At 44.3% G+C, this 15,625-nt stretch overlaps 1 protein-coding gene across 1 annotated transcript in view; it reads left to right on the top strand.

Moving 5' to 3' along the window:
- LOC119436432 (apical junction component 1 homolog) overlaps positions 1–15,625 on the top strand; it is a 120,209-nt gene that overhangs the window by 91,091 nt on the left and 13,493 nt on the right. Inside the window, exons 2-3 of the mRNA XM_037703280.2 lie at positions 4,326–4,478; positions 5,527–5,811. Coding sequence (XP_037559208.2) covers positions 5,610–5,811 — 202 coding nt within the window. The 5' untranslated portion in view covers positions 4,326–4,478; positions 5,527–5,609. The remainder of the gene's footprint in view (positions 1–4,325; positions 4,479–5,526; positions 5,812–15,625) is intronic.

The raw sequence follows: 15,625 nt of genomic DNA, 5'->3' as shown, positions 1-15,625 counted from the left end.
ATATGGATGCTTTCCGTTATGCACTGTTTGAACACTGCGCGCTTTACTGAAAAGCGATTGTACTTTTTTTGAGAGACAGAGAGAGGAAGAAGGCAGAGAGGCAGCCAGTGCAGGCTACCCATAAGATTTTGACTATGCGCTTCAGACTGGTAACATTTTGGCTCTATGTAAATGCGTAACTTCTAATACAACTGACCGTGTAGCTAGTGGGTTCTGTGCAATAGAATGGGAGGGGCCAAACGCATGTGGTGGTGGGTATGACGCAGCAAATTTGACAATATGTCGCGAGATCCCGTGGTCGCCGTGGTCGCCATATATGACGAGAAATGAATAGCTAAGGAAGTATTGCTCGTCAAACCGAGCACTTTAATACTGCCGTGGACGCTTGTGCAACAGTCCGGCACTTCTACAATGGCCGGGTGTGGGGCGCGTTCGGTGTTCGGAGCAGTATCTCGGCGTGTGGGAAGCAAGGGAAGAATTTTGCATGTACCGTACAACCCAGCGGTCTTGTCAGGCTGTTGACAAGCAGACACTGGGATCAAGTCGAAACCCCTGAACCGGTTGCCGCGCCGTTGCTATCGGCCCGTTACTATTCGAGGTTTTCGTCACTGAATTATTTTGATGAATGTATCTCGAAGTCTAACCATATTGATTTTTGTTTATATATTGCAAATTGCTCCTGAGACTTTGCAATAAATATTTTTAATATGCGTGTTGTGTTTACGCTTTTATGTTATCTATGATACTAATTTTATCATTGTGTACAGATATGTGATACGTTGTATGAGTCCCCTTCCCCCTCCCCCATGTAATACCCTTACCTGAGGGTCATTAGGGGTATTACTGAATGAATGAATAAATAAATAAATAAATAAATAAATAAATAAATAAATAAATAAATAAATAAATAAATAAATAAATAAATAAATAATGGATGTGACATCAGAGGAGGGTACATTGCAGGGACTCTTGGCGTGTCATGTTGCAAAATACATACGTACTAACAAGGAAGAAGGAAAAAAAAAAAAGAAAGCGAGGACAGAGACAAAGGACAAAAAAGTAAGTTCGACGGCCGCAGTTTATCCTGTCACCTTCTTCGTCTCTGTTCTCACACTTTTTTAGTAGGTTTTACATACCTTGTAAAGTGATATCAGAGGTTTGTGTGCTGTGGCGGAAATGCAGCGATTCTGAACGGGGTCTATTCGGTCTAATAGACTTGGCTACCCAAACGAAGATTTGTTTTTTTAAGGCCTGTTCGAATTAAAACTGCTTTCAGTTGGGATCAAATAGGAGTCATCTGATTCTAGCTGGGAGTACAATGGGGTTAGTAAACGTCATCAATGTGATTACTTGGCCACTAACAAAATTGATGCGGAGTACCCTTTGGCCACCATGGTTGGGCACACGCTATAGCTTGACCTCGGAGCGGATGACTTCAATCTGGTCAGTTATTTTAAAGTGACACTTTCTTTGCCTACTTGAATTCCCTGGTTTGGCGTGGCTGCCTGGCTGCTGTTGGGTTGGTCGCTATCTTTATTTATTTATTTTTTATTTATTAGTATATCTGCATTTCGCCAATTCGGGCATTACGGGCCATCTGAACGAATATATTTGTGGATATATATATAGATATATATACGCAGGTTATATGTGGGCCGAATGAGAGTACCAGCGAAATGGCATAAAACCAATGTATAGGCTAACCAAGTATGTGCACGTTTGCTCTGCGGGAAAAAAAAAAGCTTTCTACAAAAACCTGAACATATAATGTCGGCTTACAGATATCTCTAAAGCACACTGATCTGCATGTTGATGAACCGGCGAATTCTATTCCACGGATTCTTGGATTTAATTTATTTTCTTTGACTTAGCCAGTCGGTATGTACCACTGGGGGTGTGCCCGTCTTTGGCCAATCCTCCTGAATGGGTATGCCCGACTGTCACACACGAGGTACCGAAGCCCTAAATGTCGCTAGATACGTGTAGTATCTTTCTGTGCATACACCTGTCATTTCTGGGCATACACCTGTCCTCGACAAACGTCGTGCATCGCCTTCGTGAGATCGCTGCGTCTTGCACTGTGCATCCGCCTGCTTCCGAGTTTGCATTTCGGCAGAGCGTGTGAACGATGCAGAGCATAAACATAAAAATTACGTGACAATAAAGTTGTGACCTCTGTGGTCGCTAAACATTCCATGAGATTACGCGTTGCGTAGGATGAAAGTAAACAAAATTGTTGGCCTCGCTGTTAGTTCTAGAGCACCGCTTCGCTCCACACAGATTCCACCATGTGCGTTGGATGTGCATTATTTTTTAAACTGTCGTATTTAGGGACCCGCTGTTCGTGCAGGTAGGCTACGTGGCTAGGCGACCATTAGCAGCAAGAAGAAATTCAACGGTAACTTTTAAATGAACTAATTATACGAATTCACTTTTTAACTACTAACTTTAGGGTACATGTTGTAATTGCGAAATTGAAACCGAAGAGTAGTGAAGTCCTGCCTTTTTAGCAGAAATCTCAGGACAATAGCACCAATTTCGAGATATCCGTTCCCAAAATCTGCTGGAAAACGTTTCGGCGGTCCAATTAGGATCATCCCGAACTGTTAGAGGCGCGCTTTTAGGAATCAGTTAACTGAACGCCATAAATTTTGTAGCGCATTTTAAGGTTGCATATCTTGAATGCGGTCGCATATCTTGAAATGCTAGTTATAGGATTTCTGCTAAGCAGACATGACTTCACTACTCCTCGGATTTAATTTCACCATTATATTATGTGCCCTAAAGTAAGTAATTAAAAGGTTAATTCGCATAATACTGACGCCAAAGGCTTTTTTAATTGGGGAAACCAGGAACATATTTGTTTACGGGTGCAATTGGTATGTACCGAGCCTCCAACGTATACCCTCCTGATGTCGCCCAAAACGGGATCGCGACGGTCACCCACTTGCAAACGACTCGTCGATGAGATGCTGGCTGAGTTTCGCACGCGTTTTGTTCCGCTGCACACTGCGCGGTCACAGCATGCCTGAATAGTACATTTATACCTAAGAACATCGAAGTATTAAAGGTTTATGAGTACTTAAACCGTCACTCCCGGCTACGATATTACATTAACACAATCTTACACGCCGCTGTATCCAATTCTTGCTAAATAATTTGCACCAGACCAGTATTCTCAGACATACAGTTTGCATCAGAATGTGCCGTCCTGACTTCTTCAATGCGGCATCGCAAGTTAAATTGGGCAAGAGAGGCACTTTGGGTTTTGCCGGCTGGTGCCATATCAATGGACTGCCTTACTTAGGGCTACTGTAATTTCTTATCCAGTATCAGTGTGGAACTGCCAACTAAACACGCATATACACGCATGGATCAAGTTGCAAATTGGCTGCATCTAATTTGCAAACTGAGTGAACCAAAAACTGCATGGTTCTGCAGTTTTCAACTGAAAACATTTAAGTAGTCATAAATGCTACCAAAAGACCATATCTTACTGGCGCGAACTAGTTAACTCGTTCCAGCCGCAACGGGAAATGTAGACAGGAAACAGTCTATAATTCACAGTTCGAATTATAGTTATAAAATTTCGCTTGGGTAGGCAAGTAAGGTAATGCCAACATGCAGCCGTGGCTTTAACTAGTGGTCTTGCATATGATCCTTGCGAGAGCCCTGGAATGTAGGTACATGCACACTATATACTGTTAATCGGCACGCAATGCACAAGGATGCGTGTTCTTTGTTTGGAACTGTTTGAGAGGAAAGACTTAGCGGCGGGGGGGTCCTGCCTACAAGCGTCGTTACCAGTGCTTGCATTAAGGCTGATTGTGATATATAATTTCTTTCTGCTTTATTTAATTGTCTGGTATTTATGGCTATCAGAAGACACCTGTTTTCATTTATCTATGCTGCGCTTTGTGTAAAAAATAATAATAATAATAATAATAATAATAATAATAATAATAATAATAATAATAATAATAATAATAATAATAATAATAATAATAATAAACACCTCTTTACGTGATGGGTGCATGCGGATTGTAGGAGTCGCAGCCTGGTCATAACCGTTTATATTACGTTGAAGGTCTTTGTGCGCCTTATATAGCATATGTCTGTTTGGTAAAAACGAAACCATTCAATGGCGTGAAGCGCGCATATGTTATATTTTCTGAAGATTATGATTACTGTTCGCACCAGCGATTCCCTCGCAAGCCCTCTTCCCTTATGCACATGCGTAACAAAAAGAAGAAAAACAATAAAGAAACCTGTATCGGTGTAAATGCCCGCCCGATATACATCCCCGTTATTTTTTACATTCGCAGCGGAGAAGCGTCCCAGTTGCCAGGGAGAGGTCACCCTGGAGGACGTACTGTCGTCACTGCTGGCGCTAGCCGACTCGTCGCCGTCACAGTCGCGCCTCGGCACGCCTTCGAAGCCTCCTGCTAGCCCCGTATCGCCTGACATACGCCACGTTTGTGAGTACTGTATACGCTTGAGGCTCAAACAACTGGTTCCAAGCAAGGTCTATAGGGCGAGCGCCTTTCTTTCTTACTTCGTGCTTTTTCAAGCTCACTAGGCAAGACATTAAAGTATGAATACATGCTCCTCTAGCGCTGGATCCTTTATCGATGTTCCACGTAACTTGACAAGATGCAGCGTGTATATAAATTGGTAGTCAAGTCCGTTGCTTCCAAGCATTGCAGAAGCGCTCGGATGGCCTCGTCAGCTGTTGACGTGCCTCTTCTGTCTCTCCTCTCTGTTTCTTTCACTTTCATTCCCCCCTCTTCACGTCTACGGTATAGCCAACTGGACAGTCTTGACCTTCCTGCCTTTTCTTTTCTACTTGTTTCTCTCTCCATTATTTCCCGAGATGTTTAAAAATGGGTTTGGCGCATAGCCAAAGTACGGAACTATATGTGTTTGTTAGCGATCTTCACTGTTATAGCGCTCGCTGCTTTGTTCTCGCTTAAGAACCTTACCACTGCACTACCTGCACGTGCTCCGGAATCCAAAGTTCCCAACATGCGTTGCTGTTGTTGGCAACCTGGTTGGTACTTACTTTCTGGTGCGTCTCGCAACAGCTGGTCGCTGGGAACCGCGAAGACTCTCACGATGTCACAAGTGGCGAGAACTATTTCTTGCGCCAGTAATAGACGCATTCCTCGCGCGTTGCGCCGCATCGAGTGTCCGTGTGTGCATGAATCATGTGTCGCCTTCTTCGTTGGCCCTGACAAAACCGCTCTCTGCATGCCGCAAAACGACGTCACTTTGTCTCGAGCGCTACTGCGGCCACCCTAGCTCCCAGAAGTACGCGATAAGCCTGGTCGCATCGCGGCGCATAACCACTGGGATGCAGGCATTCATCACAAGTGATTCAACTGCATAGTTGCAAATAACAGACACGAAGGTTTGCATCCCATCTCGTTCTGAGATGTTTTGCTCAGTATAGCCGCTCACAAGTTACAGCACGTCTTCGCTCTCGAGTCGCACCCGACGTCATCTAAGTGGCATTTGGTCGTGCAGCGTTCGCGCTGTCCCCTTCCAAGGGCACCGTGGGCCTGCTGCCTGACGCAGGCCACCCGTACGGTCGGCGTTGCAGCGAGGGCATGGCGCGTCCCGCCACGCCCATCTCCATCCTGAAGCACGAGAACAACCGCTGGATGGGGTCTGCTACGGCCACCGCCGAGGCCGGGGCCCCGCTGGCCCATCAGACGGCCTGGGCATCGGCCGGGGACGTCAAGATCACCGTGCCGCTCTCCAGCGGCTCGTCGTCGCTCGACAGGTCTCCGGACCCGGCAGCGAAGGAAGGTGAGCGCACGCGCTGAGGGCGTCTGTATACCATGTAACTTTGGAGCAATGTATGCGCGTTCTTTGTACGCTGACAGAGAGGCCGATTTGATGCAGTGCCATGCTATAAATGGGTTGCCAGCTGGAAGCTTAGTATGCCGTAATATCAAGGTACGGGTGTCTCAGAGTAGATGCTGTCAAAGATGTTTGTTCTTTATTAAGTGATCAGATCCTGGCAAAATGCGCCACCGGAGGGCCGGCTATCTCAAACATGAAAATTATATAAGGTTGAGGAAGAAACACAAGCGCATTCGTTGTAAAGGCCATTTGACCAGCTATTTGAAGATCTGTGACGTTTGTACTAAATGTATGAAAGCTATTAAGAAATCTAACGACAGGGACAGAAATGGTAAGCGAAAACAGAAAAGAGCTTGGTGGCGTACGCCAGCAGCTTGTTTCAAAGGGGATGTTCGTACTGTCCTTCCGTCGTACCGACGTAGCTTACAAAAGACACACGTATAAATAATGTCTCCAGGTTGCACTTAAAAAAAAACTGTCATATCTAGGGCTCTTCCTTTCTTGCAGGTAGGCTACGTGGCTAGGTGAACATTAGCAGCAAGAAAAAAAAAAAACAACGTTGATTTCGCTAATTGACTAACATACGAATTCACTTGTTAGTTATTAACTTTAAGCCACATATTGTAATTGAGAAATTGAAGCCGTATACTATTGAAGTCATGTCTTCTTAGCAGAAATCCTAAGGCTAGCACCACTTTTGAGATATCTGTTCCCAAAATCTCCTGCAAAAATGCGTCGGCGTTCCAGTTTGGATCGTCCCGAATTTTTAGAGGCGCGTTTTTAGGAAACGGCTAACAGGACCACCCTTGTATTTCGTAGCATATTTTAAGGTACATATTATACGCAGTGCCTCACGGCTTCAAGTATACCAGAGAGCTGGAAAAATGCATAAGATGGGAGAACTGAAGAAATATAGGCCCATCAGATTGCTTTCAGTATTGTATGAAATATCCAAAATATAATTTCCAATAGAATCAGGGCAATACTTGCCTTCAATCAACCAAGAGAACAGGCTGGCTCCAAGCCCTGGACATGAGAGTTTCTTTTAAAAATGTGTTCCACATAAAAAGAAGAACCTGGTTTATGCTAAAGCTTTCTATGACGCTTATTTTAACTGTGTTCCATCGTTATGTATGTGAAGGCTGTACATATTTTAGCTTCGCGGCTAAGCGAACAGCAGTAATAGGTGTCACGATGTTGCAAATTATGTTGCCAGGTGCTGCAAAGAAAGTAACAATAGCACTAAAATGAAGAGCTTCGTGTACGTGTAGTTTCGCGCATATTCCGACCTATTTGTGCTCTGGTGAATGGAAAGAATTGCGAGGAAGAATGTAATAGGGAGCACAGCTCAGAATGCAGACGTCTGGATGACATAAAAACAATGTCGCCAAAAACGCAGAGTGTGCGTTCCCGGCAGTTGAGATGCACCTCTAAAGAAGAAAGCTTTCGTAAGACGCACGTTGTCAAGCGAACGTCACAGCCTCGCCTTCCTTCAGTTTAGGACTTGTGGGATCTTTCCTTCCTTTTTTCTTTATCCATCACAATGTCAGCAGATAATACCTACCAATAAAATGGCTTGGTGTAGTATATATATATTAACGATTAGCTACAATGGTGTCGGAACAGAATAATTTTATATGCAGTTATGAAACAGAGGCGCCCGTATTGCATACAACTTTTTAGGCAGATTAGATGAGAACAGAGTGCAACATGCAGTCACGTGGCAGCACGAGAGGAAGAGAGGTGTGGAAACTAAACCCGATCACTACGGTCTCGCCAGAGGAGTCTTCTCTTTTACGGCCTAGATGATTAACATCACCTGGTCTTGTTTTTTGTAGATTAAAGGATAATGTTAAATACAAATAGGATTAAGCTCATTCTGTGATAGGTAGTACGTTACAGTTGAAAATACTCACGTTAAAGGCTTCTCTGGCGTTCTTACGGACTTTTGTTGGCAGGTAGCTCGCAACATTTTGATGCTTATTTGAATGTTTTATTCACGCGACGCCATTGTGTGAGCCTGATTCGGTTCATGAGCCATTCCTATAATCTGCATGCCTTCGTGGCTGCAAGGCTCTTGCGAGCCCTTTGCCTCGCAGGAATCAGTCAATAGCTTGAATGGAAATTCTACACGAAGGCACTTCACGCAGTCTTTTAGTGCGAGCCAGTGTGTGTGTCTGTATACACACACTACGCAGAGTATAACCAGCGCAGAGAACGGGGCCTTCGGAGCAATGCTCTTCCGAGAAGCCTCTTTTGTAGTTCTTTAGTTGTCTATACAAATAAGGGCGCGGTCTGAGTGCTGTTGGTGTGTGTGCTCTGTCACATGGCAAGCTGTCGCAGGGCATCTGACTGTTACCAGTTTTTGCTAACGTGGAATCTCCTCTCTTTCTGGCTGTCAGCGAAACTGACCAGACTCAGTGACTTCGCTTTGCACATGCTCAAGTCTCCGTTCCGATGATTTGTTCCGGAGAGTAAGTGTTGCCCGTTCCTTATTTTGTTTCCTTTGTTTTATGTTCTCCCCTGTGTTGAGACACGCCGCTTGCGTCTTCGTCGCACCACCACCACCACCACCACTTGCGACCCCACGCTGTCACCGGTGTGCAAGTCAAGTTCCGTGGCGTAGAGAGCACCGTTTGTAAATATACACCCTCTGCATTATTGGTGTCCGCTCAGCTTGTGGCGCGGGTCGGCTTCTGTTGCTCACAGCATATGCGCTCGACCTCTTTACCCTTCAGTGATACTTTCCAGCACAGCTGCCTCTTTTTAACGAATGTATAACCAGCGAAGGAAACAGGAACAGCTAGCGTTTTAGTAGCTCCGTGTGTTGAATCGGCGAAACACGTTTGTCGTCACAAAAACGCCATAGAAAACGGTCAGGTATAGCAGTGTGAACATGACGTCAAGAAAGCACTCGCGTATAACCTTTAAGAGCCCAACTTGCTTGAAAATTTTAATTTCCCGCTCGCGCTTTGTCGTTATACTATATCGGCTGCATTGAACCTTTCAATCAGTTCGCTAATGCTTTTAATCGGTGAATGCCGGCGTCACGTACCATTTTGTTGTGGCGTGTGCTCCGAAACAGTCACCATTGGTCGCGGGAAGCTCCGCGCTAGCTAGCGCGCAGAGACGCGATGGTGTGTAGAAATTACTTGAGTAGGGGCGAAAAAAAAAAAAAAAAGAACACATCCAATAGCGCCGCCCTGACTAAGTGCTGCTGCACAGTGCCGTTCAGTCTGCCGCAAATATCCCTGTCCTGAAAGAGCCAAAGACTGATCTTAGCAAATTTCAAGAACTGTTGATGAGCCTTTACCTTTTCCCCAGAGCAGGGTAGCAAACTGCACGTTTATCTTTCGGTGAACCACCCTTCTTTTCGCATCTCATTTATTTCGCTCTCTTGAAATCCGTGACGCCTCATTTACATACCGGCGCTGAGGTTTCGGCGCGATATTTAGGAGATGAAATTTTGACCTTCATTTTTTTTTTCAAACAACCAACCTATATTACGCGAGATCAACAGTAATCGAGTTGTGACAGAATACTTTATCAGTCCAAACTTATTTATTGTTTCCCTGTATAGTTTTCTTTTAAAGATACACTAAAGAGCATCACAAAGTTTGCTTAGTCTAGTTAAGTATTTTTTTCAAGACTAAACAAAAAAGTTGATTAATACCGGAGATAACGAAGGCCAAATTTCCCCTCTTTGAAGTTCCATCCCGAAACGCAGCCACGCAATGCAATTTTTGTTTAACGATAAACTATGAAATAGTCCGGAGCAGAAGCATACACACGCTGCCTAAATAAGATGTCACGAGAAGCCAGTGCGGGAACTTCAAGCTCGCCTTTCGTTATTCGATCTTTTCTGGCCTAGCAAGACTCCGCTCATGGTGGGATAGTGGTTTTTGGTATTTCAGAAGTGCAGTTCATCGATACAGCTAAGTCAATGGTCTTCTTTAGTGCCCCTCCAACTGAACGCATCGCTGATAGTACAGAAATGAACGTGACCGTCATCCCAGGGAAACTGACCTTGCAATATTTCAAGTATGCCTCAAGTTCGGCTTATTACACAGCTGGCGGGACTGTGTAGTAAATCCCGTCTCTCCTGTTCAACGCGTGGGTGAGCAGGTAGTTTCCTTTAGCTGATTTATTTATATCCTCACACTGGGTCAACCCGCCGTGGTTGCTCAGTGGCTATGGTGTTGGGCTGCTAAGCACGAGGTCGCTGGATTGAATCCCGGCCACGGCGACCGCATATCGATGAGGGCAAAATGTGAAAACACCCGTGTACTTAGATTTAGGTGCACGTTAAAGAACCCCAGGTAGTCCAAATTATTCCGGAGTCCCATACTACGGCGTGCCTCATAATCAGATCATAATTTTGGCACGTGAAAACCCCTAAATTTTATACAATGATCATACGATTTCCTAAGAGCATTATCAAAGCCAAGCGAATGAAACCGACGGTATATTGTTCGTGGTCGTCTTCAGTTGGACTATTTCTTGAAGTGCTATTAGTTCGCCAATTAGTTAAGTGTAATTACGCAAAATTTCAAATGTCCGTTTTATGGCATATGTCATATTTGAAAAAGTTATAGAGAGTGCTCAGAAAAACCCAACGAAGTTGTTTCCATGGCGCTATCTTTTACGTGGTTTACTTGTTCGGGCTATAAAGAAAACCCGCGATGCATAACACTACACGGACAGCATTGGACTTGTGTTCCAACTTGGGAACTTGAATTGTGAACTTAAGGCTTATGTGTCACGCCTTGTGAACTACTCGGGGAAACTTGTATTGCCATGGCTTTGCTCTTCTCAGGCTGTTCCTCTTTTTATTGTATGTCGGAACAAAGGAGTAGCCGGCGTCTCTACGAGGCTCCAACATCTCCTTCGATCGATCGATCAATCAATCAATCAATCAATCAATCAATCAATCAATCAATCAATCAATCAATCAATCAATCAATGTTTATTTAGCGTGCTCAGGAACAACTCTATGGCCTTAGTGCTGGCGAACGGTAAAAAAAAAATTTAAATACGAATACAGAAAAAAAAAACATGAAATGGACAACGACAATTATGAAAAGGAACAGTTTGCGATCAACAAAAGCCAAAAATCAACAGAAAAAAAAAAGCCCGCGAGTGTGTGTGCATCCGCATTCAGCGCTTGCCCATATCTTATCATTTAGTACAGCGGATGTCGATCTTCCCAACGAAGTTGCTGATGTACGCTGGACGCCGTGCCCGATCGATTTTTCTTTTCCGTATGCAAGCGGAAAACTTCGTTCTTTCGAAACGTGATTGAGAGCGCTGCTGTCCGTACGCGCAAGAGCGCGTTCTCTCTCTCTCTTTCTTTTTTTCATACTTCGCGGGCTTTCTCTAGAGCCCCGGGAAATAGAACCATGTTAAAGTTAACGACACGGAAACAACTAATTCATTGGGTGCTTCTCAGCAGGCTCTACAACTTTTCAAATACGACTCCCACCCGAAAACTTATATTTAAAATTTTGCATAATTAAACTTGATTGGCAAACTAATCATACTTGAAAAATAGCCTCAGCAACTCCAGACGACTGTGAACACTGTGAACAATATACCGTCGGCCTCATACGTTGATACGTTAACCAACTCTGATGGTCAATTAATTAATCTGTGAATACCCGCCAGCTGCGTCTGCATCATGCGGTTTTCGTAACCATCATATATAGCTTTCTTTCCCCATTTCACGGCAACAGCAATATACAACTCTACCGATACCAAAGACATGTCCGTGGTTGGCCCGGTATCGCCTGTCCTGCGTGGCTTTCCGGCACACAGTAGTTCCCACCGAGTTTGCTACACGTTTCACTGAAGGGAGCTCCGGCAGAGGGGTCAACAGGAACTGCAAGCACGCTGGTTCAGACAGCATGGGAATGATGTTTAGTACATGGATTTGGTTAAACTTGCTTCCTCCCTCTGACCTCACACAACTTTGTGGCATTGCAAATTGATAATTTTCAACAAAATATTGCGTTATACATACAACGATTCGCAATGATTATGCATGTGTGCAGAAACTTATTGTCTTCATGCTTGTAGAAAAATACGAGCTCTCGGAACTTTAGAAAGGTAGAGCGTAATAAACAGCGACACAAAAATGTTTGACGCCACATGCAGGAGTATTAGACATAATCCGTTCTAATGCCCGTAATTTGCACCGCCATAGTTTCCTCTAGTAACTCTCTAGTAACTTTTGTAGAAAACACTATGGCAATTTCCTTCCCATACTTCCCCTTCTCCCGTGTTCAGCGCGATCTGCAGGTGGTACGTCGCATCACGCGGTAGCTATACGGTGTGATCAGAGCCGGGGTTCGGCGCGGCGGGCACATTTTCTCTCCGCCAGAGTAAGGTGGCACCTCTTGGCGAGGTTTTGTTTGAGGAACGCACCTTGCAGGAATGTTAGTAGTTTTGTCCACAGATCAATGTTTTGACGCACGAAGTCACACGTGTAGTCACGTGCATAAAAGAGTGGCTTATTGAAAACTTCAAAGGAACGCTAACGAGGAGTATGACGTTAAACTTTATTAATGAACAACGCTTTTTCAATAGCAAGAAGGTCAAGTTTACCTCAGCGGTGGCTCAGTTAGCTAGAGAATGCGCAAAAATAACGGTTTGCGACGCCTCCCTGAACTTCCTGCGTCAGCTTCTTATGACGTAATGGATATCGATAGCGCTTCCTCCCAAAATGCATTGCAATATAAGTGAACCACGTACTCCACCTACAATGTTTCGATATAATGTTCAGCGCTAGAACGAGAAAATAATTTGAAATTGGTGACGTCACAATGACCTATCGCTGCTGCGGTTAGGGCGCGAAATTCAAGAAACGAAGGCTTCGCTTATTTTTTCCGCTAGGTAATCAACCACTTTTTGCCAAACGAATGAAAACAAATATTTTAAAGAATACTTTATCAATCTGAACTGACGTAATTAGCGTTTCCGTTTAGTGTCCCCTTAACTCTCCTGCAGAAAAACTACACGAAAGGTGTCGGTGAAGGGAAAAGGAGCTTGCTGGAAGGTCAGTAAAGTGTCGGGAGGTCTTGCTCCGTGACGTGTCTGCATGGCATACACAGTGCTTCTCCATCTGCATTGAGCACACGATGCAGGCATGCGCACTCTGTCGCACACGGCTTGTCAGCAGTTGACGTCGTTAGTTCTCTGGGCAGTTTCGTTTCCCCTCAGTGTAGTCCTTTTTATTTTCGAAAATTGTTTTTACGTAACGTACATTTGTGTCGTTCGAGTGATATCGAACAGGCGTCGGTGCGTGTTTGGTGCGGAACGTTCCGTTGGCGTGCCTGTTGAAACATGTGCAAGCGTCATCACCACTGTCTGTCCTGTTTGTCCATTTGCCTCCTGCTGCCTGCTTTTAGCAGGGCTGAACAATTGCGAGCGTTCACATGATCACAGCGTCAGTAACAGTTCACTCAGATGCTTTGCTTAGCTCGGCTGAACGTGTTTTGCTTACAAGCTGCCAGTAGATAGAGGGAAGCGGTCGACTTCTATTTACGCGAATATTTCTGCTCATTCAGCGAAACATGAACTCGCAGGTACTGCGTGGCATTCTGATATATCACTATATTTTCTTCGTGTGACCATGTGCTGTGGACAGAATGCGCTTCCGGTCTAGAAAAAAAATATTACACAGACAAAACGGCCTTTATCCACTGAGGCAACTTGAGTAAATTATTAATGGGTTCACGAACGGGTGTTTGAAATTTAGGATAAGTACGCGGTGGGATGCTGTAGTCAAATTTTTTTATTAGTGTAATACACGATTCATTGGTGTTGCCTTTTTCGTTTCCAATTCTTTCTGCGCGGAAAGAACGTTCCGCTTTTCTGTTATATATGAAGATATTTTAGAAAGCTCTGCAAGTGACATAGCTGCCTCTCTTCTCAGAAATGAACGATGAACTCGCAGACCGCTGCGTCGTCTGCGTGAGTATGTTTTTTTTAAATAATTACGCATACTTTAAGCGCAGGAAGCAACCGTGAACAAACAAAGTTCCCCAGTGGTTTATTTCGGAACCTTGTACACGTCGTATGTTGTGAAATGTGCACAGTATACCGCATATACAGTTAAAACTCGAATTAACGAAGTGATGGCAAAGCTCGAATTATTTCGTTAAATCGGGAAGTTCGTAAAATCGATAAAGTAATTTTTCGGTCCTTCGAAATCTAAAATTTCAACTTAGCGACACCCAAAAGCTACCGCGGCATTGTATTTGCCGTTAACCCACGCCTGCGCGCGTGAGAAGTCCGCGAGGGCGGCCCGAATTCAGGTGAAGCTATGAAAGGCTGGCGATATGCAAGGACGCGGGCGCAAAGACCGCGACTACGGCGCCTAGATCCATTTAACGCGATAACGTTAGAGCGCACACTCAAAGAAAAACCCTTCTGTGTCATAATTAGAAAGAAATCCCCGCTTTCTTACTCGTTTCTTTCACGAAAAATTCGTTAAATCGGGTTTGGTGGCCATTAGTTTCATTTATTCGGGTTGATGACAACATTTAACCCTATGGGTACCTGCCGGGGAATGGATATTCCTTCGCTAGATCGGGAACTTCGTAAAGTCGGGTTTCGTTAGATTGAGTTTTAACTGTACTGCGATCCATAGCCGCACTTTAGGACTAACGTATCACTCATTTTGCTTCCAGCACAGGGTGTGGAGATGTGGGGTTAACGATTTGCTCGCGTTTCCTTTTGTGCCGGAAGAAGAGGTGTTTCGAAAGTATTCGAAAAGAAAAGGACAACACAGAAAAGCTCTTCGCTTCAAGCGCTGAGCTAGTCTAACCCCTCGGGCCTTGCATACACATATAATTTCACTGCTTCGTATGTGAAATTAGAAATTTGCGGGTTGCATTGTTTCCCTGATTCGTCAGCAGAAAGCAGAAATGATAATTTGTGATGGTTGTGGCAAGGTGCAGAACGCTTGAAATTCTCACTTCATGCGATGATGAGTGGTGACTTTCGCTGCGAAGCTGAATTTAACCAAAGTCACAATTTAACAAACTATTTTCTTATTTATTATTATTATTTTCCGATCCGCGTGACAGTTTTGATGCAAATGAGTCCCACGCATTGCGTGCTTTGCGTGTGCGTGCGCGGTCCTTGTTAAAAATGCGAAATTATATATATTTTTTCGGCTGCGACATACTTCATTATTTGCACAAGTATTTTCGCGCACAAAAGTCGCCGGCAAGTGCAAGCAAGTAGCTGTCGGAGCCAACGGGATAAAATGCCTCGCGGGCAGTATGCGATGGAAAACATTTTTTTTTTTTCTTTTCCACTGAAGGCAAATTCGCAAAGGACCCTTTCTTATTTGGTTACCGCTGGTAGCGTCATGTCTGTTTTGTAGCACTGTAACGTATATCGCCGCTTAGTGTGTCGCTACTGCAGTTTACTATAGAGTGTTAAATATTTCGCTAAAGCAATGTAAACGAACAAGAAATGTAAGTTTAGGGCAGGCTTACTGGTGATTACGTGCGGCGCCACTTGACGGAGGTCGTAGGCGCACCAGAGCTAGCTTTGCTGCACGCACCTGCGCGGTATCGCTCGTTCCACTCATAACATGCAAAATGATGGCTGGCGCGATTGATCGCAAAATTATCGCTCCGGTTTCTTGCCAAAGTATTGTGTAGGTGCTTATGAAGTTTTTATATTTAAAACCCATAAAAATTACTTAACAAAATTCTAATCACATACAAATTTTCTGCAGGAAGTA

The sequence above is a fragment of the Dermacentor silvarum genome, chromosome 1, assembly GCF_013339745.2.
Source record: "Dermacentor silvarum isolate Dsil-2018 chromosome 1, BIME_Dsil_1.4, whole genome shotgun sequence".
Classification (NCBI taxonomy): Eukaryota; Metazoa; Arthropoda; class Arachnida; order Ixodida; family Ixodidae; genus Dermacentor; species Dermacentor silvarum.
This window is presented reverse-complemented; position numbering and strand designations above follow the sequence as displayed.